This window comes from Morchella importuna (genome assembly GCF_003444635.1).
Source record: "Morchella importuna strain M04M26 chromosome Unknown Morimp01GS037, whole genome shotgun sequence".
Taxonomy (NCBI): domain Eukaryota; kingdom Fungi; phylum Ascomycota; class Pezizomycetes; order Pezizales; family Morchellaceae; genus Morchella; species Morchella importuna.
The window spans coordinates 245,545-272,514 of NW_025763434.1; the positions used below are offsets into that span (position 1 = coordinate 245,545).

Consider the following 26,970-nt stretch of genomic DNA (forward strand, 5'->3'; position numbering starts at 1 on the left):
CACAATCCACACCGAGCGAGTGATAATGGATGACCTCCACTTATCACGGCCACGAGTCAGGGCGGGCACACAACCGACCGACCACCCAATCGAGTGATAACACATGACCTCCACCACCAACCACCACCGTAGCCAAATTAAAGTCTGGGGTGCAGAGCGTAAAGGTTGGGGGATATGGGTTGATTCGTGGCCCGTACTGCTCCGCTGGATATGTGGTTCTTGGTTGGCGTGCGAGATCTGTCGGTGATTCGCTACATGCACCCTTGCTGTTTACGGGTCGTGTGGTGTGGAAGGGGGGTGTAGTCTGGACGGGTTATGGTGGGGGTTAAAAGATGGGACAGCCGGGACGGGCCAGTTGTAATACATGTATTATAGCCGAATCGCAATGCAATTCCCTGAGCCACCCGGACCCCGGTGCGTGTTTATGTCGAGTGTTGGGGTAGGCTGGTTGTAAGTGCCCCCCCGAGTCTTGAATCTACGGGGCTGAATATAGAATACATGCACTTGCCTACCTGCCTGTGATATGTGCAGGGCTAGGTGCTAGAGATGGAAAGATTTCTTACTTGCTGCTTGTGTAGTTTTTTGGGGGTCTGGTTATATGGCCATTGTCCCTTCTGGAGCCAAGCATGTAGCCTGGTTGACCCTTTGATAGCCTGCCCTCAAATCTCCAGTCAGTGAATAGTTGCAAACCATTGTCATCACCAGCCATCACTCGACCCTAACCACCGCTGCCAAGCCATGTTACACAGACTGGGGTTACACAGCCAGGGCCAGCCAACAGCAACACCCCTAACCCACACCACTGCAACCGACGCAACGCAACTCCAGCAGCTCTCTCCCTCTCGATCCACAGCTCGAACTCACCCACCACCACCACCACCACCACCACCACCACCACCCAGCCAGACCCCCCCCCAATTCCACACACAAATGTCCACAAAACCCAAATCCCGCTGGGAATCCTCCGACCCAGCCGACGACGCCGACGCCGCCACCCGCCGCGCCGAAAAAGAGGCCCGTCGCGCCGCAAAGGCCGCAAAGGCCGCTGCCAAAGCCAAAGCCGCTGCCTCCTCCACCTCAGCGTCCACATCCACATCCACACCCAACGCCACCGGCGGTACATCCCCGCCGGCCACGAAGCGGCGGCGCATCGACGAGGACGAGGTCGACCCGAACGCGCCATTGAGGCTGCTGCGGTTCGCGGCGCCGGAGCTGGCGCCGTGCGCGCACGTCGACAAGTATGAGGCGCTCAACCGCATCGAGGAGGGGAGCTATGGGGTTGTGACACGGGCGAAGGACCGCGCGACGGGGGAGGTGGTGGCGCTGAAGCGGCTGAAGCTGGAGAGGGAGACGGACGGGTTTCCGATTACGAGCCTGAGGGAGATTACGACGTTGCTGGCGAGTCGGCATCCGAATGTGGTGAATATTAGGGAGATTGTGATGGGGGATACGTTGAAGGAGTGAGTCTCTCTCCTCCTCTTTCTCTCTATTATTATTATTGTTACTACTACTACTCCACTTCTTCTCTGCTCTGCGAGAGGTTCTAGGATGTAGATGAGACTGACAAACTCCCCCCCCGTCGGACAGCGTCTTCATAGTCATGGACTTCATCGAACACGACCTCAAGATCCTGAGCGAAGACATGCAAGAGCCCTTCCTGCAGTCCGAGGTCAAGACGCTCCTGCACCAGCTCGTCTCCGCCACCGCACACATGCACTCGCAGTGGATCGTGCACCGCGACCTCAAGACGTCAAATCTGCTCATGAACAACCGCGGCCAGCTCAAGATTGCCGACTTTGGGCTCGCGCGCCACCTCGGCGAGCCGCTCACGCAGCTGGTCGTCACGCTGTGGTACCGTGCGCCGGAGCTCCTCCTGGGCGCCGTCACGTATGGCGCGGAGGTCGATATGTGGAGTATTGGATGCATCTTTGGAGAGCTGCTGCTGAAGGAGCCGCTGCTGCAGGGGAAGAATGAGGTCGATCAGTTGGCGAAGGTGTGTATTTCCACCCCCCCACGTTGAACTGAGGTGTCGGTTACTAACTGCACTGATCTCGGGTAAAAACAGATATTCGACCTCTGCGGCCTCCCCACCGACGAAACCTGGCCCACCTTCCGCAAGCTCCCCAACGCCAAAGCACTCACGCTCCCCAAGACCAAAAACGCCGCCTTCACGGGCCCGCGCCTGCGCACGAAGTTCCCGCTGCTGACCGCGGCGGGGGTGGATCTGCTGTCGCGGCTGCTAGCGCTGGACCCCGAGAAGCGCATCAGTGCGGAGGACGTGCTGAAGCATCCCTACTTCAGGGAGGACCCGAAGCCGAAGAGCGCAGAGATGTTTCCGACGTTCCCGAGTAAGGCCGGGCAGGAGAAGAGGAGGAGGCATATGAGCCCCAGTGCGCCCGTGAGGGGGGAGGCGCCGGCGCTGGTGGGTGATTTGGGTGGGCTGTTTGGGGGGAGGGATGAGGAAGAGGTGGGGGCGGGGTTTGTGTTGAGGATGGGCAGGTAGTTTGGGGGGGGGGGGGTGTGGTGTGTGTGGAGAGGGGGCGGGGAAAAGGGGGGTGGGAGGTGGTGGGAGTGGGTTTTGTTTTGTTTTGATATATCAACTAGAAGTCGTTTCGTGCCGCGGTTGTTACAGGTGGTACATGTAGTGGTGCTAGGTAGGGCTTGGAAGGAGATGGTCATGAATGTCGGCGTGATTGTGGACCGCCTAAAATGTGTTCAAGAAATAATGGTAATCGGGTTATACCTCTGCTCCTAGCTGCTCTCCGGCACTCGTGTCTGTATCTAATCCACCCAGTGTTGTGTTCTGTTTCTGTGACTGTTGCTGTACATGGAGTATGTGGCTCTATAGATCTAGCTATGTATACTTGATGTATTGCCCGGCCGCGGCAGGCAGCTCTAGGACTCTCGAATCTTTTCAATAAGTGAGTTACGTAGTTCGCGAATGTCCTTCCCCACGATGTGGCCAGTACCAAGACTTAACAAGTCGACCCCAGCCCCGTTGCCCGCCAAGCGGACTCTGGATGTAAAGATCCAGGAACAGTTTGTGTTTATGCACTCTCTCCGCACTGGGGGTGCGTGCTGTGCGTTGGTGGGGGCGGAGTGAATTACGTCACGGGCTGTCACTCGAAACGGCGAGTGATATTGCGTGATTGCATGCTTAGGCCTTTAGTTCTGCGTTGGGCAGTGGGGCTCATGGGATCGGGCTTTGTCGTGATATAGGGGTGGCTTTATCTAAGTGTTTGAATTGGAGAGGGGGGTTTGCTAATCCGCCTGTTAGCTTTTCGGACTGGATAGGTATCCCGTGGGCCATAGATTCTCACACCTCTCTAACGAGACAGGAAGCCAGAGTACAATTGAATAAGAGATCGATATAAAAGTAGAGACTACAAGCTCTCGTCATCTCAAAGGACTCAGTATTTTCTGGACTGCAAGATACGGAATTCCCTGTCGGAATGCGCGTTTATCGGTCCTTAGCTAGTCGACGGCGCACCCAGAAACGAGTCGACGCGCGCCCCCACATTCTGTTTGGTATTAAGGAGACAGTGGTGGCTCTGTGAGTAAGGGCTGTTGACTACGTACTTAGGTAACAAGTTTCGCTATTTGCACATACAAACCCAGCTCACCAGGCCTATATCATAGTGTTTGGTGGCTACATCATGTATGGTCTGCACATACGTGAGTTATAGGAGGCCGCTGACGGGGGTTCGCAGGTTTAGCTAACCAAAGGGGGGGGCATGGCACTACATGTTTTCGGGTAATGATAAATTTGCAGGAATCCGGCAACCTTCGGCGTTTTGGAGCGAAATAGGAGTTCAATAGATTTTGTGAGGATCCTACGTGGTTCACAGACGACGCAAGCTCAGGCTCTGATAGCAGAAACGAAGCTCGATTGGCTATGATGATAGGATGATGGTGATAGGAGAAGACAGAAGAGACGAGACTGTAGAATACAAGAAACTACATAGCTACTTCCGACACGGTTTCTTTTGGTGACCTGTCCTGACCTGAGGTCACCCGTAGTTACACAACCGCCTAGCCTGCGCCACAGCGTTCAATTTAAGGTGCGGACGAGCATTTACCTAATTATATGAACAAAGTTGAACAGTATACAATCTCTAGCCACCTGTCAACACGGTAGGGGCCGGGATGGTATTCAACAGCAGTCCGTTTCACAGACGTCAGAATTAACTTTATGAGTACACCATTCGTCATCAGCAGCCCAAGCGCTAGGCCGAAGTAGGTCGAATTTATTAAAAATGGTCTTATTATATGCATCCGCTTATCCGCATCAGGACATAACTACCACCCGAGTCATACTACAATTAAAACTACAGCTCGATGACCTAACAACCTGTAGGCTTTAGCTATATGAGGTGTCAACTTTAAGAAAATTTGCACATAGAAGAGCATTGTTACAACGACTAGCCGGATTTTATCGTGAGGAGATACCTACATCATATATTACTGTAATACGCATATCATGTATGATCCCGTATTGGCAGGCCTCCTCGTTAGCCTCATTATACACACTCGAGTATATATATCCCGGTTTCCCCCAACAGCTTTTTTTGTCCTTCTCGCCCAAATTTCTTTTTCATGACCCGCAACATATATATTCCACTCGACGCGCAAACATCCAAAGACACATCTTAGATATCCATCTAACCCTTCGATTCCTGAATATACAACAAAGTCTGAAAATGAAGCTTACAACATTTCTGTCCGTGCTTTTTTATTTGGCCCTTTCACTGTCAATCGCACAAGCGGCCCCCATTTTTGGTCTCTGGGGTAGCGAACCCATACTAGATGTTTATGACAATAAAGTTGAATCTGCTACATTCACTCTTGCCGGTATTGCCACTTTTCCAGCATTTTTTTTATATATACATCTGCTAACCAAGATACAATAGATGCGCCAAAACCGGAGCAGAATACCGGCTCTTTGTTGTCACGGTTCCCGATTTTCGACACACTCCTCCCGTGGGGAATTACCAAAACCGAGACCGATGACATGATGAGTATTTATAGTGCACTTTCCCAACCTGGTAAGCTTTTCTCCCTTTGGTTTTTTTCTTCTTTCCTTTTCGCTCGGTTATATCTCCGTGAGAAAGTTAACTCACATGAATGTTTTCGATCCAGAAAAGGAAGTCTTCGTTGATGCTCTTCAAGAGCAAGTCGCGATCGAGAAGTCGTCAGGCGGGAAGGTTAAGCTTAGTTGGAAAAGTTTCTTTAAGCGCTTCTGGAGTTGGGCAAAGGGGTTGTTCCGCTCGTGGTAAGAAAAAGGATAAGGTTGTTTGATAATATGCTAGTTAATTCTAGATCTTTGAGTGTGAAATGTTATTATAAAATGAATTTTTAAGATCATACTTCTTGTGACTTTCACTATATCCGCGTGCATGATCATGATCACTTGGTTATTGAGGAGGTTTGCCGACTCTCAGGTGCCCGTTGAAACTACGTAGTTTCCTTCTCACTGAACCTCTGAGGATCATGACTGTAGGTAATGTTGTAGTAATCGATAGGAACCTGGTCTACTTTGCTTCATTACTAACCCTTTTTTGGTAAGCTGGAAGTAACCCAAAGAAAGTATGAGCAACTTCGTTCAGCAGACAAAATTTGTTCTGTATTCCAGACTTATATCTGAGTCGTCAATCACTCTTAGCAGTTGTAACACCGGGCCAACCCCTAGTCTATAAATGTACAAATAGCATAGACATTTTGTAGAACATGTCCTGATTCGGACACAAACCGTAAATAAACAATTTTTCCGGCCTGTAGGTACCCTGATGCGCAACGAGCCAATCGATAAGCCTCGGCTGTTTTACATCCGTAACATTCGCTGCCCCGCACCTCAGCAGTTATCATCACGCTTGGTCGATAAGGAGGATAAGCATGAGCACAACACCGGCGGCACAACACCACGACAGCCTCCCCAAGCTGGCCGGAAACCCTGGGCCACCTGAATACGTGGAAACTTTCACCGTTAGCATCAGCCTCTGCCCACCATGTCTGTACGAGGTATTTGAATTTCATTTATCTACTTTATTATTTCCCTTGACAGTCTCCCGCATTTTATACATACCCCCCCCCCTTTCATATATCCTTTGGTTCTTTCTTGTGGCCGACGTTGTTATTGTTACCTGCACTTGATTTCCCCCGCCATTATGATCGCTGCTCACAGAATGTTGTTCAACCCAGTCCCCGACCAACAATCTGCTTCGGCTACCTCCTCCATAAGATCATCTTCCCCGGACCGACCTTCACTGCGCGGCGCCCGTTCGTTCTCTCGTCTCGAACCGTCGACAACTAATCCTCTCTCCCGGCTCGGGGGTGAACTCACAATTCCCGATATATCAAAAACAGTTTCTGAGACTCCGTCACCCATCGAAGAGCATGACGAAGAAGATTCCGGCAAAGAACCATCGTCTACCAGCTTTCCTGAGGGATTTGACGAGCTCCCCATTGAACTACTTAGTCTGACGGACCGGTTTGCACCTCTTATCAATTTCTGGGGAATAGGTTTTGGGTCTAATATAACATCAGCTTTATCGAGTCCTTGTCTGCCAAAGTCCACCCCAACCCATTGTCAGTGACCCAACTTATAGAGCTATTCCAGCAATTTTACATCAGTGCTTTCCAGCAAGTCGATACCCATGTTTCACACTCCTACTTGTCACTTGCATCCAAGAAGCCCCGGTCTTCTCCATCATCGTCAAAAAACCCGACGCAGATGCTGTCAAGGGAGGAAATAGCCCAGAAGAAACGCGACAGGAAGATGCTTGATATTAAACGGTTAGCGCTGGAAGAAGCCGTCGAGAAGCGGATTACGGAAGGTGTCTATAACCGCTTGTGGAGGCATAAAAGCACGGATGACGAAGCCAGGGATGAGAGTTTGAGAAGCAAGATGGCAGCGCTGAATGTAGTTGGAGTGAAGCTGGGGCATCTGGGAGTTGAGTTGGGGGTGCAGGGCAATGTTGAGGAAGAGCTCCAGCCAGCGGTAGAGGCACTGGTGGCGATGAATGATCAGAAAAATCCTCTGGGGAAGCTGCAATCACTGAAGCAGGCACACAAAGCGATCGTTGGTATGAATGAAGTATTTCTATGCCTTTAGTAAGGTTTACTGACTGAAGGTGCTCAGACTGGTTGTCAACGCACAATTCATCTTCTTCCGCGGATTTCATCCTTCCCACTCTCATTTACACACTCATAATATCACCCCCTACACAAAGCTTCAATATCATCTCAAATCTCTTCTTTATCCAGCGTTTCCGGGCCAAGAAAGCAATCGATGGGGAGGCTGCCTATTGCTTGACAAACCTTGAAGCTGCAATCTCATTCCTTGAGACTGTCGACCTGGCCACTCTTAAAGTAGAAGATCCAGATGAAGGCCGTCCAAGAAGTAGGAGCAGAAGCCCTCTCCCGAAAGAAGAGTCTGAAGCAGGAACACCTGAAATCCCTTGGGCACCAGTTGGCGATCCTTTAAGCAATCTCACTGATAAACTTGCGGCAGCTCACGCTACTGCTGAGGCTGCAGCCGCTGAGAATGCGAACAAACCGCATGTGAAGGTCATTGGGACAAACCCATCTGCATCGTCATCTACATTGTCACTCCAGCCTCCGTCAGCTGCTAATGCAGCCACTGTGGGCGGGATGCCAAGGAGACTTTCATACCTCACTCCAATCGACATTGCTTCTGGCGCTATCTCTACTGCGGACCAGGGGATCCGTGGTATCGGCAGCACACTGGAAAGTAGCTACAAGTTTCTTTTCGGAAAGATGGAGAAGCGCGGAGAAGAGCTACCCAAGACACTTGAGGATGCTCGCAAACTAGTCGACTCCCCAATCATCGGATCCTTTGACGATGAAAAGTTTACGGAAAACGATGGAGGTCTAAAACGGGTCGCAAGCGAGACCAGCATCCAGAGCACCCAGAGCCATAAGGCGGAAAAGGAGACCACATTTGGCACACCCCCGAGATCGTCAACGACCCCTGCAGCGGCGGCGGCAGAGAAGCTAGGGCATCTAGGAACCTCGTTGGGTCGCTTCGCGGTACGAGGATTCACAAGAAGCAGCACGCCCGCTGCGTCAACGACAACCTTGTCACAGACGGATGTTCTCACGGGGGCTGCAAAAGGACTGGGTATTGTGGGTGCGGCGGATAAGGGACATACCCATAAACGAGACGATAGCGCGCCTGTTGTGGATCTATTATCTGTATGTTGCCCCCTTAATCTCTGACTAGTTCTATGAGAAAATACTAACCTGAATCATTAGACATTTCCCGATCTTGCGAATTCCTTACCCAAAGTCAAAATGGGCATTCCGCCGATCGCGAGGTTTCTTGATATTGAAGATCCCGGGGAGCTACGAATCTCGGAAGTGGGAGAGTTGCTGAAAGATTATAAGCGACTAGTTGAAGAGCTCAGAGTGAGAGGCGCGTTGGACTAGCTTCCGCGTGGACTAGTCAAAAAATGGGTTTCCAGTTTCAGTGCGTTAGGGAATGGCGTTTATACGTATAGTTATATGCATTTGTTTCATATCTTTTTTTTTTTCCGAGCCCTAGAGGAGTTTTGTTTGGGTTTCCTTTTTCTTTTCATTTTCTCTTTTTTCCCTTTGCTTCCTTTAGCCTTAAAGACCGGTAGTTAGTGTGTATTCCTTATCTTTATGCGATCAAGCCAGTGATTCCTTCTTCCATTTTGTGTTTTATGGTTTCTTTTTCCTCTACTTTTTTACAAAATATATTATGGAGAAGAGAGGTGGTTCAAGATTTTTGCTGCACACGTGTAAAATACTTATATGGGGTGGCGATCTGGATATAAAATTGACGGCCGAATGGATACCATATATATCGCTAATGCGATGCCTCCACCGTGGTGGAATATTCAAAAGATACATACCAATGATACCACCGACCTATCGAGTGATCGCCTGTGATTCTGCCTCCCCTGTGCATCCCCCATAACTTCGCTCCCTGTCTACGCTGCTGCAGCAACGTATAGAAAATGGATAGATATAGGCCAATGAATATATAACAGAAACACCTCTTAGTAGTCAAGAAAAATAATCCGCTATCTACATGCACGTCCTGGAGGCGGTAGAGCCTCGTTTTGAGGCTCTCTTGTCGAGGAAGGGTACTTGTATGGTTTCCGACTGCTTAGTATTCTGATATGTCGCGGTACGATGTCACCACCCCTGCTAGCTGTGTGCACACCAAAACAATGTGTCGTACAGAGTAGAGATTAATCAAGTCACGAGTGATCTCTCATGACCAAGCCCTTCTAAACCATCCTTATCATCTCACCACCTCAATTCACTTCACTCCACCACACCACACCACACCACACCACACCACACCACCATGAACAATAACGCAAGATAAGATAGAGAGTCTCAAACTCACCAAGATGATATTCTAGCTATAAACAAAAAAACTAAAACCCCTTTTTTCCACCCCAAAATATACACTTTTTTTTATATAAACAACTAGTCACCTTCCTCTACCGCCATCACCACGCCCGCCACTATTTACTTGCTATTAAATTATCCAGAGTAGACCTCCGGGCCGGGAGGAGTGTAGCTGGTGAGGACGGGGTAGTAGATGTTGATGGTGATTCCGGGGTCGGAGCCGACGTACGCACCCGGGAAGGACACACCCGCGGGGGACGCGCTTCCACCGCCGGTGACGTTAATCTGCACACAAGACCTATCCAGAAGGTTAGTCTCTAGTCCTCAAGCTCTCCGGAAACAAATAAGCGGGGGAAACCTACATGTAAAACTGTGCTCCCGGATACGTGCTGGCCACATGCAGCCCAATCGTCTCACCCCTGAGAAGATACTGCCCACTCGCAATACTTTTCGGGATCGTGAACTCCAACAGTCCTCCGGCTGCGTTCACGTCTGCAGATGCCCAGTGCAAGTCACTGCCCACCAAGCCGGCCTGGTAGATCTTGAACCATGACAGGCCAGTGATGGTCGTTGTTTTGGCATCGGCAACTTTGGCCATGTAGACGAGCTCGGGGCCCTGGTGGGCACCGGTGTCCCATGTTACGGTTACGTTGGAGCCCGCGACGACGTCAAGGACTGAGGCGGCGGGAGTGGCACCGTCGACGTTGCAGATCTGGTTGGAGAGATGGTTAGTATGATGGGCTTCACTGGCAGTGATTGAATGGGTGGGATATATGAACTTACGATGTCGTTTGAAGTGACATCTGTGACGGGGCTGTTGTTGGGGGGAGGCGGACACAGCCAGTATCACCGTTGAGAGCGGTGAGGCGCACATGGGCCTGGACAGAGCCCGCGAGGAGCGCGGCAGAGGCGAGAAGTTGGAGGATTTGCATTTTTGCGGATTGAAGATGTGAATGAATGTATTTAGTATAATATAGTAGTAGTAGTCTTTTTAATGAATGAAAGAAAGGAAGAAGCGAAAGCTGAGCTGTTTGATGATATGAGTCCAACGAACGAGAGCTCGAGGTAGGTTTATATACAAAACCCTCCCTTTCTCCCTCCAGCGGAAAGTCTTCTTTGGCCCTTCGATCCTTGTAAAAGCTATGTACATAGCTTGACAAATGAATATCAAAACTCAATTCTGCCAAACTCACAGCCGGCCCTGTATACACCCCCAGAGCTAGCTAGAGAGAGGCCCAGGGACGGGGGACGGGGGGAGAGAGAACTTCATGTTGATGGTTAATTGATTGATTGAGTGTTTCCCCGAAAGTCGAATCAACAGGGGACAAAAAAGAAACCCTTGAGCGCTGTCGTAAGCTTCTTAATCTATCAGATGTATATTGTAATCTATACTCATGGGGTCGGGGAACCTGACTAGTGCACAATACTCATGATTCAACACACAAACCCTTAGCTCAGGCCGGCGCCAAACCCCATGCCATGTTCATGTAGTCTTCTTTCTTCATTACATATATATAGATATACATATATGAAACAAGGTAAGGCAAGGCCAGAAAGCGTGCAGACGTTAGTACCGCTCCAACGGTACGGGCGTTTCTAAGAAACAGACGCCCAAGCGGAGAGCAGCGGTGGAGGCATGCAGCTAGCTCTCGAACCCCAGCTGGCTAGCTAACTGGTCCAGCACGTACCTTTGTCTCAGGAAGCCCTTCCCGTCGGGCCCAAACGTCGGTCGATCCGGGTCGGAGATTTAGCCCCGCATTCCGGTCTTCAATGGACTATCAATCATGCACTACTGCTAGCTCCATCATTCTCAGATCAGTAATGACTACTCGGAGCAGGTAAGAATTATCGTTGGGTGTTTGGCTTTATGGGAGGCAGAAGAGAATTGTATTATATGATTAATATCACAAGAGTAAAAGGAACTCATTTTATAGTGAATAGCACTTACCAGATAGCTAACTCGTTGTCTTGACACAGTAATAATAACAAGGACTTTTGATGGTAACAACCATACTACTGCCCTCCTTTCCTTCCTCAAACCCCCTGCCCTGCCCTATCCTGACAACTGACAGCATAGAATGTAGCACATATAAGCTTCTACACAGCTTCTCCCCCGGCCCCAGCCCTGGACAGACCCCTGCTCTACTTACCTGAAGCGCGCTAACGGGGAGGTCCGTGGTGTGATGCATGGGCAGGGTTAGCCCGATATGGCCTGGACCGATGATCTGCAACAAATAAACGTTATTAGGGCAGAGGGAAAGCGTTAACGGTGCGAACAAGCTTCATTCAACTTCCGGTCTTGCCTTTTCTCAGGTGTTTTGCGATATTATATGTATGTGCCGCCGGAGAAAACGCGGAGAGAGCCGTCGGCAGACAGAGACAGACAGCCAGACATGCAATGCACTCTATGGGAATGAGCACCATGTACCACGTCGTTCTCCATTTTCTTTCATTTCGAATTAAGGCTTGTTTCGCCCAGATTCTTTTCCTTGGTAGCGCCTACAGGAGCTGGATATTAAAAACGTGGAAGGTGCTGAGAAGAGGGAGGCATGGGGACGTCATGTACGACTCCGGATATCGGATGTGGTATATTGGGATCTGCAGCTGTTGGATTTGGTTTTTATAGCTTTATAGACATCATATGATAAAATATAGAACATTATTTACAGCCAAACAAAAGGGTTTGAGTATTCCCACAGCACACAGATATAGAGGTATCCGACCCGAGTGAGATACCGTGATCCGCTCTATAAATGCCTGGTTGATAGCCCATATACATGCAGTACATACATTTCACAGCGAAAAATAAAAGCTACAAGTACAGCATCGGGTGACAAAAGACGATAGAAAGAAAGTATAATAAACTTGGGATCCATGGTCTTGCGGGCTCAATTCAGGCTCAATACACCCGTTCCCCTGAATGCCGAGACAGCCATGCGGCCAGAACTTCCGTTACTATTAGATTGCATCAGTAAGTCCGGCGATATATGAGAAACGTACCTGCTATATGTGCTACATCAACACGCACGCCGCCGCGCTAGCAACCGTAATCGCTGGCGCTGCTTTTACTATCCCATGACCAAGACTTCTCCCAACGCTCGCCGCCGTCCGCGGTTGTTTCTTCAGCGCATATTGCAGCGACGCATATTCAGTGATGTCTCCGTTCCAATGCGCCGGCACCTGAAAGTAAGTACTGCCATCACTATACTCAATCCACCAGCAGTCTGTTTGCACTGTTGAGAGCCTGACATTCTACGCAATATAAACCGGTCAATACTTCCTCGCAAACATCTCTCGCTCGCCAGGAGAAAAAAAAGAATAGACAGACCACCGCACTAACGCTCTCGTCTACCTCCTGAAGTGCCGCCAAGAGTCCGGGATCTATCCCTTCTGACCAGATCCATCCTTTACTTTCCAATATCCAGGAGTTATCCTTCCCCATCGCCAAGAACCCAATGTCCGAGTATTCAGTGAGCAATCCCTGGTTACTCAGCTCCGTGATTTGGTTGATCAACCCCAGGGGCAGATTGTTGTAATGAATGCTCTGGTTCAGCACTTGTTCCTCTCCCTCTCCCTCTCCAGCCCAACAATAAGTGCTCCAGTATGTCTGCAATTGACCAAACTCAAGTCGATTAATCGTCGGCCCAGTGTTATCGTCGCATTTTAGATACCTCCAAAGACCAGGCGCGGTTGCTGTAATAAATTGATATGAGCTTTGGATGAAGGCGAGTCAATATTTGATATAGTAACTCTCCATACATACCTATTGATATTTCACCGTTTTCATTAGCATACTGAAACCAGTAAAGGCCATTAGGACCAAGCGCGTAGGCCTCCACGGCTTCTGCCATGCCTTCTAAAGTTACCAGCTCTAGTAAGGACGGAGGTAAGTTGTCCCTAGTACGGAGAAGCGCTATAGTCAGACATCGCAGAATAACCGGTAGAGATACAAGGTTCGGTTAAACATACCAACAAAAGCCTTTCTTAGAGCGCATAAGATAATTTGGCTTCCCTCTGAAGGAGCCGATATCGAATTCGAACGCCGTTGACATCTTTGGACCGTAGTAGTAATCTAATAGTTAGGTAGGCGATCTGAGATGGAAGATCTCTTGGAATCTAGGGTGATGATGATCAGGGAGGTTTAAAGCCGACGTTGGCAGAATAAATATAATGAGTTGTGGCGTTTCTAGGAGGCTGTGATTCGTAGGCTGTGTGCAGCTGTAACTAACACCAAATGCCGAATAAGGACGGAATCGCGAATTATGTCCCAAAGAAGTTGCATGTACAACCTTTGTGTTACGACCGGCTTTTGTGGCCGGTTGACTTGGATACCAGCACCAGTAATGGGTACAGTCGTTCACAGGGTGAGGACGAGCACTGGGTGAAGACGAACCAGGGTTCTCAATATGGCAAGAAACAGCCAAGCTGCCCAAGTGATCTTTCTATTTGTCCAAAAATCCTTGTTCGTCTACACCCAGTGTTCGTCCTCACCCTGTGGACGACTGTACATGTAAGTACACAGAGTAAGCGGAGGTGTACCTACAAGATTAATGCTTACCAATGGCATTAACGGGCTCTTCCTTTCCCTTAAGGTTTGGACCAAACATGCTCGTGGTAGAGTACATGGGCCATGGAGGTTATGAATACATTGAGAGCTGATTGGCATAGATACATACAGTATGAGAGGTGGATGTAGGAAATACTCATCAAATAGACCTTCTAACTGAGAGTAAAATCGATACAAATAGCATATGTGTGGACAAACTGAATATGAAGAAGGAAAGGAAGGTGATATTATCAAGCGAGACAAGACCAGGGTTTTTATAGGGTTAATTAATTGATAAGTAACCAGCGTGTTCTTGGATCAACTTGATACGCTTTCCTATCTGGAGCTACATGTATATATGTCATACGTGTAGCTGTCTTGCTTTCCCAAGGACTGCGGCCGACTTGCTGGTTTGTTGGCTTCTTGGTATATCCGCGCTGCTGGTCCGAACAACGTTCGCAACCCACTCCTCATATCATCTGAATCCTCGCTATCATCCAAAATTCTCTCTCTTTACCGAATCAATATGGCGGCTTTGTCCAGATAGGGGACGACCGGAATTCCTCACGAGAGGAGTCGAATCATAAACAATTACTCACCCCCGCTTGGAACTTTCGGTCGATGCCGAGCCTGTCCGAGTGATGGAAAATGATCCAACACATTCCACATTTATCCTCAAACTCTTCCGTGCCGTTACATAATGCAAGTGACCCTTCGGCCTATATGTGCACATACTAACGGTCCTTTTGAGAGATGTGAGCTGGAAACAACCCAAAGGTAGTCCTCGAGGATTGTGGGATATAAATCTGGGCAACTGCAGCTCTGAGAAGCTCAGTAGATTTATGCAAGTAGCTCCCTTATGGTGTACCTAAAGATACATATAATATATCTAAGAAGCCTAGAAGAGCTAATTATTGAAAAAAGTGGGTGTTGAATCATAAAACTGTTAATACCAAGGTACGAAATTTCGAAGACCTAGCATACCTCGAATGTACAATTGTGAGCTACAAGGCGATATTTTCGTACAAATATCCTACATGTATTTTGTATTTGTTGTCTGATCAATTAGAATGCAGTCAACCCCGTTTGGTTCTGACAACTAACCCTGATATTTGACCAGATCCTCTCGTGAGCTCTTCATCCATCATAACAAGGACCATATCCTCGAAGACAGGATATAGAATCAAACGGGACAGCATTGATCAAGTTATGTGGGGCTTGGTCAAAATTTCGAACCGAAAGTCTCGTTCGAAGGCCTTGGGTGGACAAACAGAAAAACGGGAGAGGACTGGATGCGTAAGGAGATCAAATTGCTCGCACTTGATTCTTTTTTTTATATACATCTCCCGGAGATGCAAAAATGAGACCGCTCATCTGCGGAGATGTTACAATTGGAACATTTAAGACTTGCCCTACAGCACTTGGGACTTTAGCACGCACCTAATCGGGCAGTCTACTATGGAAGCCCGGAAAGATGACGATACCGTAACTTTGTGCCAGGATAACTCTACCCACATATTCAATTGGATTGCATAGAGTTTGAGATGTTATATGGTGCAATGCGCATTGGGATCATCACCTGGGCGTAAGGACCGCCTTGCCTTGAAATCTTGGTTCGCCTCGACCAATCAACCAGCTGTGTACGTACTACGGCCAAAGGCACGGCAAGAGGGTCCATAAATATCAGAATTCAGGACAACTGCCGAATTGAAGTTATAGTGGCTAGGTGATACCACAACCATGTGCGCAACCCGCTGGTTTATCTTCAGGCAGGGCCCTGTCTTGAGTTTGGTGTTGAGCACTCGTCTATCATTTCCAACGCCTCTAGCTCTGTCCACCAATCAATTGCAAGGGACAAATGGGCCAAGCCAGAAGCCCCCCAGTTCAAGAGCCAAGAAACTGGGCAACTCTACTATTTAAAGCCCTATCGGAGCTCAATTGCCTTTTCAGCACACTTGTTTATTTACAAAACACTTTTTGCAGCATTCTTCGGGCCTCCGTTACACATACGTTTGAATGGTTGCCTGCTCTTGCTCTTAAGCTTACTCCTACTCTATTGTCATTACTAGAGTTACGATTATTAGGGTAGCAGGGGGGTGCGGATATAAGGCGTGTAATTGAACCAGTCGGTCATACTCCGGGCTAAATAGCCCACCTACTATCCTCTCGAGGAACCCCGCCTTCTTGGCCTTCTATGTACCCCCCATAGACTTACTTCGTGAATCTCATCATATCCAGGATAAAAGCCAGCCTGGTCTTTTCGGCGATACTTGTTCGACCCTCTAATTCTAGTGATTACAATAATTCTAGTTGTTACAACAATTCTAGTTATTGCAAAGGGGAAAAAATGAGACGATGTCCTCCCCAACAATCCAGATAACGTTAGCAACGGCGATGCCTGCTACGACCGCGGCATCCCAAAACCGACGGAATCCGGCGGCTGCGGCCATGGGCCGATAGATAGGCTCACTTGTGTCGTAACGAAGAACAAAGTGTCAGTTCTGACAAAACAGGCCAGAAATCCAGGTTAGATCTTGGAATCAAATTGATCATCCTGAAGTGGGGGCGTCTTTGTCCTCCCAACGGCTTTCTTAGGTCAGACAACCAATGAGGCCAGATAGATAGATAGACGCCTGTGCATGAACGACTTGATAACCACCTTTCCAAAGAATCGAGAGAGGGAGAAATCGTATGTGGCCTTGAAATCCGGTTGATATTGTTGCTGCTACATACTCCCTCACTACCTACCTGCGATCAATCGCGGGAGTGGGGAGTTTGCAGCTGGAAGGTTGAACGCCGCACGCGTCACTGGCCACGTGCCTGGCTCATTCGTACGATGCATGGTCTCATGTCTGGTCGTCTAGCTGGTCTGTAAAACTGTCTCGACTCTAGCTCTCGAGTGTACTACTACTCGGCAGGTCTTAAAGGGAAAACAACATCGTTAAGTACCTTGTCCAGGGTATCTAATATGTCACGACCTTCCAAGATTGCTCTTGCGGCGCAGGCAGATTAGCGGTGGATGTATCTACCCCATCTATCGGTACCTATCACCCCGTAAGGTGTGTAGGCTTGTTCGCTGGGATATACTAATACTCAGAATAGCTACATACCCGTGACGTAAAAGTAAGCTCAAGTGCAAATCTGCAAGATTATCATCCCAGCTGCTGTGTCCCATCTGGCTTTCCGCTTTAGCTCAACAATTTTTTTTTTTTGTTTCAAAGGGTAATCGATAGATAGATAAGGAAATCGCATTACCAGTCATCCCCAGCGTGGGATAACAAAGCCTGCTGATTTGGTGGTGTAGGAGGCAGTCTAACTGTCGGAGAGATTCCGATCCTTCTCGATTCATTAACCAGCAGCCACCCTACATGTATGTAGTACCTACAGTACCTACTCCCAACCAAACCTATATCGTGGGACAAACAAAAATTTCCGACCTGGCTGGGCATTTATGTTTGACAATTTGAATGCCGGTACATAGCGAACTTGGTGGGGTTGGTGCATTTCCAAATTGCGGGGTGGGTGTGTGTGTGCATGACGGCCGCTGCTCTGGAAATCAGACCGCTTGGTGCGTTGATCGTTCAATTTTTTGTTTATTCTGATGCCCCATTGTTTACTCTATGAACCCCGCCTTTACTTTTTCCCCCTTTTCTGAGAAATGATAGGGTAGATAGAATTGAAATATGTAGGTACGCGGGTCTCCCACCCAGCGCCGCAACATCTCGATTTCAGATTAAAGCTTGGCATATAGTAGTTGTGGGTGCGATTTCCTGAAATCGATGAGGCGAACGAACGAACCGATAATCAGCTAGACCCCAAGTAGATAGAGAGGGAAAGGAATTGAAACGCAGGGTGAGCTCACTCGCAGCGTAGCTACTCCGGGTAAACACCCGAGAGGTTCGAGATAAGGCCTGGCATTACTGCTTTAGTGGCTTACGAAACATGAACTCTAAACCTCCATGAAGTTTGAATTACCCAAGCCCTCTTTTTTTTTTTTTTTTCCTTTTCCCTGTTGGCGCGATGCGATCATGGATCATGGGAGGGTGTGGGTTCATCTTTTTACTTGCATACTAATCTGCTCTAGATAGCTAGCTGGACTTGCCGTTATTTCGATCTACACCAGGTGGTAGGTACAGACATGCCTACTTGGTTACTTAAAGCACCTACTCCACCGGTCCCGGGGAGTGGGTGGTTGATAGTGACAGAAATCTTGGGCGTAATAAGATATAGAGATCCAGACTAGATATATTGGGCCCTCTCCCGCCCCTCCCTCACTAAGAAAAGCACAGGAAGAAGAATAAGAAGAAGGAAGATTTGCCTGCCTTCTTGCTGCTCATTGATTGACCTTTTCAATTAATATATATACACTCCGATATCTTCCCTAGATATATATATATATAAAAACACCCAGCACTTAGCTGAACCTATCTGAGATATCACTCCCTCCCAATGGCTGACCAACACCCCACCACCCTCCTCACGATCCTCACAAACCAGCTACTCCTCCTCTTGACGGTGCCCTACCTTTCAGTGGGCGACATCCACTCCCTCACGCTTACCTCCCGCGCCCTCTACAACTCAATCACCTCTTCCCCCAGCGTCCACCGCTACCTCGACCTCTCCGCACGCCCCACCACCCGCTCCCAGAAACACACCAAGCTCCCCCGCCTCCTCACAACAACTCCGCACCACCGCATCCTCCATGCAACACGAACCCTCATCCTCGACAACACTCCCACCACAGACACTGACCTCCGCACCCTTATCGCCCCCCAGGACCGCCCAAGCACAATCCAACTCCTCAGCATCCGTGACTGCGAAAGCATCAACCACTATGGTCTCATGGCCCTCCTCACCTCCCTCGTCACCTCATACTCGGCGAACGAATTGAGCCTAAAGGGCGTCTACTGGTTTACCTCACCCACCTTCACCTCCTCTACCGGCCGTATCGTGCGGAACAACCGCCTACGACTCATCCCCGCCTGGGTACCAGTCCTGCAGGCGTGCGCCGGGCGCATCACATTTGACACCGTCGTCTGCGACGGCCACAGCCATTCCGGCGACCGCGCGGTGACCGCGCAGCTTGCCAACATCCGGCTCGGAGACAGCGGCAGTGGGTGCGGCGGGTGCGGGGCGGTCCCAGCGCGGAGCAAGGCGCTTGTTGCGCCGGCGCCGCGGTTTGGCGGGTTTAATGCGGCGTGCAGAGGCGCGGAGGGGGTGCTGCGGTGCGAGGAGTGTGTGAAGGAGCGGTGGTGCGAGTGCTGCGGGGTGTGGTGGTGTGAGGCGTGTGCGGAGGGTGAGAAGAAGATGAAGCGGACGTGCTTCGAGTGTGGGAGTCAGTGTGTGGAGTGTACGGCGAAGCATAGCAGGGTGTGCTTGTCGTGCAAGGGTGGATATTGCATCACACAGTATGTTTCTCCCCAGCCTAGTACCTTCTATTCTTACAGAATGATCATTGGCACTGTACTGACCACAAACACAGTAATGAGGGCGCTGAAGAATCCTACTGCGAATGGTGTGTCGCCGCAAACGTCCCCCGCCGCGGGTCCGCATCAAGCTCAAGCTCAAACGCATTCCTGACCTCCCCGGCAAAAGCATACTACCTCTCACTCGGGCCCGCCCAGCACAGCACGGCAAAGCCGCGGACCGTCTCGTCGGGCACGCCATTCAGAGCGGCTACAAATGTACCGATTGGCGGCCGCCAGTACCAGAAGGAGATTGCGGCGACGACTAGAAGGGTGGGCATGCAGCTTTAGTTGCTGAGCGTGCGGCGGCCCTTTTTGGGTTTCTGTAAAACGCTTGTGGCGGCCTTTAATTGCAGCTTCTATTTATTTTTTTATTATTTCTATTGTTTTTCCCCTGTTTTATGCTATGGTGTTTGGGTCGGGTTTGGTTGATCAATTGATTGATATGCGGAATTGATTCTGTGGTGTGGGGGGGGGGGGGGGGCGTATATTTTGTTGGGTTCATCATTTCATTTTTGGTGTTACTGTTACTCGGTTTTCGTGGTCATCACCCCTCTCTCGTTCTTGGATTTTTACTTTCTCTTTGGGCCCGGAGTACTGCAATCATCTCGAAGCGCTTGCAAGCGTTACTAGTTATTATCCTGTGTATATAGAAACTCTCTCCCAGCTCTGCAAATAAAAACCAATAATTGCCAGAAAGGTTTTAATTCTTGTTGCACGTTACATATAGCCGGATGTGAATGCCAATTAACTTGAGTGCTCATGTAGAGTACTCACTTAGGCTACATGACGGTGTTCAGTAATCAATCGTTGTTTGACGCTTTTGGTAGTTGTAAGGTTATAATTAAGATCAGAGAAGGTAAGAGGTAGGGGTTTAAATAAAGACAAGACACCGGCGGCGACGGCGACGGCCAACCTTCTAATCGATAATTCTGATCTGAGACTCCAACTAACTGACTAGCTAGCTGGCTACATACACACCTACAAAGACAAGAACGGGGGCATTGAACGTGCCAAACCCTCCCTCCCTCTCCCCCTCCCTCTCCCGTCAGCGCCCAGCTACTACTTGAGCTGCCCAGCCCGCCCAGCTCTGCTCCCAAGCATCCTCCACCTCCAATCCACCACCTCCACCACAACCACTACCCCAGATCTTGGCACCCCACCACCACCGCCAATCCACACCACACTCACCATGCCCCCCCTCCCCCTCCCCCTCCCCCTCCCCCTCCTCTCCCCGCTTCTCTACACCATACTACTCCTCCTCCTCCTCCTCCCCGCCCTCGCCGCAGCAGGCACAGGCACAGGCACAGGCACAGGCACAACCTCCACATCGCTCTTCTGCAAATGCACGTGCCTCACAAACTCAACGCTCATCCCCATCCCGTCGTGCACCGACTGCAACCGCTCCTTCTGCCGCGACTACAACCTCCCGTTCTGTAAAGGCGTCGAGGACGATGATGTGGTTACCACGTGTTTCCGTATGTTTCTTCTCTCGCTGAGTTTGTGCTCGTGCGCCCGCTGCGCGGACAGAGGACTAACTGGATGACAGAACGCGACTCGGCCAAAGATCAAGCCGTGGTGCTGATCTTTATCGTCGCGACGGTGGGGCTGCTGGTGTATGCGCTTGTGCGCCCGTGGGTTGCGAGATGGGTTGAGGTTTGTTTCACCCCCCCCCCCCCCCACCTCCCGCAACCTCTTAGATGACTGACGGTGGGTGGGTGAATAGGCGGCGAGACAGCGCAGATCCTACACGCCGTTACCGGGCGAATAGATGCCGCGCGCAACAACGATATGGCCGGCGGGATATGGCCGGCCGGGGATGTGGAGTAGCTATATGACGTTATGTATAATTGGATTGGATTGGAGCGCTGTGTCGCCCCCCCCCCCCCCCCTCCCGCGCGCGAGTTACGGTTTTTTTTTCTTTTTTCCTGTTCTGCGGGCGGCGATTTGGGGGTTGTCTATTGTGTGTCAACCCTACCATCTACCTACATGCCAGCCCGCCTGTCCGCCCTACCTAGTCGCCCAGCGGGGCGGGGGCGGGGGATTGGGAGTGGGGGCTGTGGGTTGTAATGTATGTACAGACGTCACTTTTTTTTTTTTTTTATGTTCTACCTCTACATAACTATCTTGCTATGTACCTGCAAACATGGGGATCTATTTCTCTTTCCACCGGCCAGCCAGCCAGCCAGCCAGCGCGCGCGAGGGGGCCAATTGCCTACCTACCTTCCTGCCTGCCTACCTACCCTAGCTAGGTAGAGGACTGGCCCTGTAGTTATATGTAGTTATCTAGGTTCTTCTCGGGGGTGGTAGACCCCCACCGCAGCCCAGGAAACGCAACACAGGCACATCATGACCGCATATCCGCCCTTGCGCACAAGGACGAGTGGACGAGTGATTGTTTATGAAGAAACCCCAAAAGGCTGCCCAGATTAGCTGTCTCAAGCAGATATATATACCTACTCTAGAAGCTGTAAGTACATCCATGGTGCTAACAGCCTCCAGCAATACCCAGCCATGCATGCAGCTAGCTAGCTAGCTAGCTAGTTAGCTCTCGAAACCCCCTCGGTGACTGGCGGCCGGCACGCCAAGAAAGTAGAAACAAACGCTATCCAGCAGGGCGCGGTTGTATAAGAGACCGTATTAAGAGAATCGTGTTGTATGATTGAACGAGGACAGAAGGAACGTTAACAGCTACCACAGTATGTAGCTAGCTGGGTTCCTTTTATATATATCTGCTCTGCTCTGCTTTGCTTTGCTTTGCTTTGCTTTGCTCTCTCCCCACGAAGGCAGCTGAACAGTTCAGAGATGGTGATCGCCCTCCCGGCTGCTGTCGCATACATACAGTTCTGATCTGTGCGACAAGTGTAAAAACAGGACAAACACCAAAAGCACTAGTATGAATGACCATTGGCACTGGGTGTTCTGTAAATTTGACAATCAGTTATTGATGCAGAGCCTACGTAAATACTAACGTAGCTAACTACATGTAGTTATCTGTCAGCTACGTACTAAAGAGCTTCTACATAAAGTGCGATAAGAGCTCATGATCATGATAGCTCTGTTGATTCGGTTTAGTTTCTCCCCCGGCCCTTCTGTTTATTTGTATGAAAAAGCGCAACCCTTCTTATTCGAGGACTGATTATATTATCGGTGAGGAGGATACGTATATACATACATACACCGCCTGTAAATTTCAATGCGTACTCTACGTGCATATTGACCAAAAAGGCTACCGACATAGATGAAAGATCAATGATAAAAAAGCCCATTAAAAGTTGGATGCCTGAAAACATGCAGGAAGGCTCCAGTCGAGTCGGCAACCATCTGCCTGATAGAGGGGAATAAAGACACAAGCTGCCCCCGTTCCCAAGAATAAATTAGTTTGTACTTATCTATTTGTACTTATCTAACTCACTGTGTTTCTTCCTTTATCAGATCACACATCCAGAGTTCCTCCATATCGAATTCAACATGTCGTGGTTCAACTTCAGCCGCGCGAGCGCAAGTTCTTCCAACACCCGAGCAAATCCCCCTCCTCCTCCCCCTCGTCGGCAGCCGCCCGCAGACCCGCACAAGCTCGATGCTCTTAACCAGTCCTACGCCTCGATCTCCGCAGTGACCGCACCAACCCTGCGCCTAGGCCGCATCGATAAAACCCTTGCTCTAGCCACAAACCTCCTCTCAGACCGGACACTTAGCACAAACCAGCACCGTCTCGTTAATATCGCGGCCTCCAAAGTTGCCCGATTTGCGGTCACAACAATAATCTCAGATTCCGGCATATTCACGCAGAAATGGCACCTCCAACAGTACCTCCAACGCTGCATCGACGCCGACGAAGCCATCTATGCCCCCAGCGGGTCTCCAATATCCTCTCTTGAGACTACACAACTCCGCTGTGCTGCTGCAGCGCAGGATATTGTGGATATGTTCCATACAGATTGGGAAAAGACGCGGAGCATGCAATGGGATATATGGCTTGAGCGTGCTACCGGGCGAACGCCGTTGCGCCAGTTCTCCGTCTTTCGTAAGCCACGCCATGAGGTATATTGCTCCCTGGCCTCGCGGCATCATCACAATGCGCTGCGCGCAAGCGAGAGCGGCGACTTCAAGGGTGCGCTGTCGATACTTTCTGAGGGCGATGGCACATGTCGGATGGCGCTGGAGCTCGAGGAGGCCATGAACGCGGACCGGCAGGTGCATACATGTACAGCTGAAGAAGATATTTTCGAAGAAGCTGCGGATATCACTGCTAGTTATAAGATACTGGAATCAACATGTACGGCGACCCGCGCGTTGGAATCCGGACATGGAAATTTTACCGCAGCGGTGGCAGACAGTGCAGAGAAGCTTATGGATTATGCATTACTCGCACTAGACAATTATCGTCATGCGCTATCCTGCGCGACGAGTAAAGATATTGAGCTGGAGGCAGAGTCGGTCTACTATTTGGCCAAGACCTATCAAATTCTACTCAAAAACGAGACGAAAGCTCATGAACTTTATCTCCGCTCTATATCACTTGTTATAACACTCTCTCCGAAACTACCTGGTGGTACATGGTTCACGGAGGCTAAGAAGGCGGTCGAGGCCCGCCGAGCAAAGTTGAAGGCGCAAGAGGATAGTGAATGGCATTCGAGACGCGGACCGATTTATGAAAAAGTGAAGGACAAGGTGGAAGAAATCCACAAAAAGAGCGATGATGATGCTAGGCAACTAGTCGAGTGGCTCATGAAGACATATCCACCAAAGACGGAAGGCGATGCACCGGATTTGACGAAAAGTAAGGCGGACCTGCCAGATAAAAGAGCAGTTCTTGAGGCGGTCAGGAGATACCACCCGGATAAAAATATGGCGTTTGGAGACGAGTGGCATGTACTCGCAGAGGAGATAACAAAGTGCTTGAACAATTGTTTTGGGAGGTTGAAGTCTCTTTAGTTAGCATGGTTTGTGTGTCAAGATTCTATATTTTGTGGTGAATTAGAGAGTGGTTTTAGTTATTCTGATTTTATTAATATACACCCTTATACCCACTTAGTGATGTACACTAGCACTGGTGTCGATGATAATGTCGTCGAATCAAGCTTCATACCACTAAAGGCATATTGCATATAGGCAACACGCGAAATCAGAAAACCACCAAAGTCCATCAATATTCCAAGGTCTGCAGAGGGCGGTGGTATTGTGTTAGCTGAGGTGGACGAGGCCGAGAGAGTTGAAATACATGTAGTTTCTCAACAAGCCAGCTTAACTACAGCGGCAGGTAATAAGTGATGGAACAGGGCAATACCTGTTTTGGTAAAACGCCACCAACATTTGGTGTTTGTACACTCAGGGCGTTCCATCACTTAATACCTGTTGCTGTACATGTATCTAGTTATGACCAGCCTGGCATTTGCGTCCTTTGAAGACACGCAGATCAAAAGCTCTATCTTGCAGTCTTAACGACTAAACACAAGGTATGTATGTTCGTTAATCAAGGCTTAGCTTATATACATGTAACCATTCCGGTCACATGAAATCACTCGCCATTGCATGTGCCAAGAATTGATTGCTCAAGCAACTGCCACCACTGAAACCTCAATCATTCAGAATCAGAGATGAGCATGTAATGATGATCGTATAAGAAGTTGCAACGTAACGACTGTTAAATACAGGCTAAACTAAACGCCGTCGCCTTTACCAAAACTTGGCGTGACATTGCCCACCCCTACTGAGGAACCCTTCCTTTCCAGTTAGTGTTTTGTTTTTTCCCTTTCATGAGCACACAAGAAACGAACAGCATCCTGCTTCACGGGAGAACCAGTGAGCGATCCACAGTCTGAGAAAGTGAGTGTTTTAGTCCATGTTATCGAGGACTGACTGGCTAACGAAGTTTATAAGACATGTCTGGTTGCAGAATTGCTCGTCAGCTGGCAACTGCTCACCATATGCGTCGGTTTGCTGATTTACACCGTGGCTTCACCACTAATGGGATAAAGGCAGGTTCCAAATGCCACAGTATATAATCCGGTATTAATTAGGTGATTTAGAATATGAATACCGACTCGGATATAGATGTGGGGATTGACAAAGAACTCAGCACGTGGCTTGGAGTCGTATAGGGAGCGGAGGACACTGTATCTACAGTTTCCGGTAGAATTATTGCGAAAATGGGTTCTCCGTGACCCGATAGTCCTATTGGCCGCCCTTAGAAGATCTTTTGCTACGAGCACAGACCAATAAATCCACTCTTTTGGCTCTGACTTTCGCAATAATTCTACCGAAAACTATATAAAAAAAAACGCAAATTATCTTGTAGGGCGTCTATACTGATTGGGGTGCCCCTGCTTCAGCCTGCTATGCTCTCGAGATTAAGAGGGTGGAGGCTGGAATCAAGAGGCTCTACCGGTGGATGTTGATTCTCATTGATGCTGTAAGTTATTCCTTCAATAAAGGTCATGCTACCTGAGCAGGTAAGACTTCGTAATTGAATATTAACTTCGAAATATGTTAACTGTTTACAAGGGAGATGCCAAGGTCGATGATTGGCTTAAGAAACTCTGTCAGAGACTTGACAAACTCGACAAGAGCCTTGATAAACTTGATTCCAAAGTCCATGGCTGGGTTAAATGGGCTGCTAAATTCGGTGTAGGAGGAATCATTGTTAGTTTTGGATTAGTACGTTTTCTTGTGAAATCGTATGACTTTATATATATCAGGGTGGTTGGGGATTAAAGGATTTGACTTATTCAAATCCGTCAAATTTGAGTGAAGAGATGTAATCATGAAATATCACTCGGTTATTTCAAAGTGTGCTGTTGATTTTGTAGCTATAGAGCCTGAAGGGCACTTCAGTATAGTGAGATATAAGTGTGTCATATTTAATAGCGACTAGATGCTTTTGGTACCCGGTTGGTGGAGCTATTATACCAAGTATGATATTGTTGCGTACGCACTCTATGGGGCCGAGTTAAATCAGCTTGACTTCACAATTTTGGTATGATATTTATCAGGTTCCAGTCTGTAGATCTAACCAAGCAGGACATATCAAAGAATGGTTGAGGGGAAGAGACGTACATGAAGCGCGAGATACATAAGGAAACCCTCCGCTCTCTGTCTCTATCTTCCAATCAGGTCGCGTCACCTACTCTCTGTTTTTATAGTAAGTAACAAAAGGTAGTGTCGTCCTTGCTGCTAGTACGTGTAGAGTTGTTTACCCATTTCAGGAGATTTTTGTTTTTTTGTTTTTTTTGTTTTTTAATTCGTTAATTGCATGCAACCTTACAGGAGATTTTGGTTGAGATGTAGGTCTGACATCTTCTCAAGTAATAATTGGTCTATAGCTTCATGTCTCTCCATGCTAATATAAAGTATAAAGAGCCGTATATTCTCCATTATTTTGGGTATCATCGGTGGTACCGTTTTACATCACCGAAACGGCTATTTTTTGTAACCTTGTTATATCGCTCCAATTGCAATAGATGCAGTAAACCTCAAGTAATTGCTAGCATAAAAGATAGGCGAGGAGATAAATAATTAGTAATTAATGGACCTACCTGGGTCATTAGAGAT

General features: G+C 48.9%; 8 protein-coding genes across 8 annotated transcripts; 6 read left to right on the forward strand and 2 right to left on the reverse strand.

Moving 5' to 3' along the window:
* Positions 1-930: 930 nt before the first annotated feature.
* Positions 931-2,503, forward strand: LAJ45_09568 (uncharacterized protein; the record flags this gene model as incomplete). The annotated part of the gene is made up of 3 exons (XM_046119109.1): positions 931-1,460; positions 1,588-1,993; positions 2,066-2,503. The coding sequence occupies 3 exons, from the start codon at positions 931-933 to the stop codon at positions 2,501-2,503; spliced, it is 1,374 nt and encodes a 457-aa protein (XP_045967679.1).
* Positions 2,504-6,005: 3,502 nt separating this feature from the next.
* LAJ45_09569 (uncharacterized protein) lies at positions 6,006-8,448 on the forward strand (the record flags this gene model as incomplete). The annotated part of the gene is made up of 5 exons (XM_046119110.1): positions 6,006-6,018; positions 6,199-6,487; positions 6,544-7,082; positions 7,139-8,214; positions 8,275-8,448. The coding sequence occupies 5 exons, from the start codon at positions 6,006-6,008 to the stop codon at positions 8,446-8,448; spliced, it is 2,091 nt and encodes a 696-aa protein (XP_045967680.1).
* Positions 8,449-9,540: 1,092 nt separating this feature from the next.
* LAJ45_09570 (uncharacterized protein) lies at positions 9,541-10,337 on the reverse strand (the record flags this gene model as incomplete). The annotated part of the gene is made up of 4 exons (XM_046119111.1): positions 9,541-9,703; positions 9,768-10,117; positions 10,189-10,208; positions 10,256-10,337. 4 exons carry the CDS (start codon positions 10,335-10,337, stop codon positions 9,541-9,543), a joined length of 615 nt encoding a protein of 204 aa, XP_045967681.1.
* A 1,967-nt stretch (positions 10,338-12,304) lies between these two features.
* On the reverse strand, positions 12,305-13,457 carry LAJ45_09571 (uncharacterized protein; the record flags this gene model as incomplete). The annotated part of the gene is made up of 6 exons (XM_046119112.1): positions 12,305-12,351; positions 12,406-12,417; positions 12,486-12,657; positions 12,734-13,098; positions 13,169-13,302; positions 13,375-13,457. The coding sequence occupies 6 exons, from the start codon at positions 13,455-13,457 to the stop codon at positions 12,305-12,307; spliced, it is 813 nt and encodes a 270-aa protein (XP_045967682.1).
* A 3,961-nt stretch (positions 13,458-17,418) lies between these two features.
* LAJ45_09572 (uncharacterized protein) lies at positions 17,419-18,081 on the forward strand (the record flags this gene model as incomplete). Its single annotated transcript, XM_046119113.1, has 5 exons — positions 17,419-17,519; positions 17,617-17,640; positions 17,703-17,707; positions 17,760-17,803; positions 18,040-18,081. 5 exons carry the CDS (start codon positions 17,419-17,421, stop codon positions 18,079-18,081), a joined length of 216 nt encoding a protein of 71 aa, XP_045967683.1.
* A 319-nt stretch (positions 18,082-18,400) lies between these two features.
* LAJ45_09573 (uncharacterized protein) lies at positions 18,401-19,707 on the forward strand (the record flags this gene model as incomplete). Its single annotated transcript, XM_046119114.1, has 2 exons — positions 18,401-19,359; positions 19,434-19,707. The coding sequence occupies 2 exons, from the start codon at positions 18,401-18,403 to the stop codon at positions 19,705-19,707; spliced, it is 1,233 nt and encodes a 410-aa protein (XP_045967684.1).
* Positions 19,708-20,608: 901 nt separating this feature from the next.
* Positions 20,609-21,187, forward strand: LAJ45_09574 (uncharacterized protein; the record flags this gene model as incomplete). The annotated part of the gene is made up of 3 exons (XM_046119115.1): positions 20,609-20,894; positions 20,966-21,072; positions 21,143-21,187. The coding sequence occupies 3 exons, from the start codon at positions 20,609-20,611 to the stop codon at positions 21,185-21,187; spliced, it is 438 nt and encodes a 145-aa protein (XP_045967685.1).
* A 1,700-nt stretch (positions 21,188-22,887) lies between these two features.
* Positions 22,888-24,354, forward strand: LAJ45_09575 (uncharacterized protein; the record flags this gene model as incomplete). The annotated part of the gene is made up of 1 exon (XM_046119116.1): positions 22,888-24,354. One exon carries the CDS (start codon positions 22,888-22,890, stop codon positions 24,352-24,354), a length of 1,467 nt encoding a protein of 488 aa, XP_045967686.1.
* Between the last annotated feature and the right edge of the window lie 2,616 nt (positions 24,355-26,970).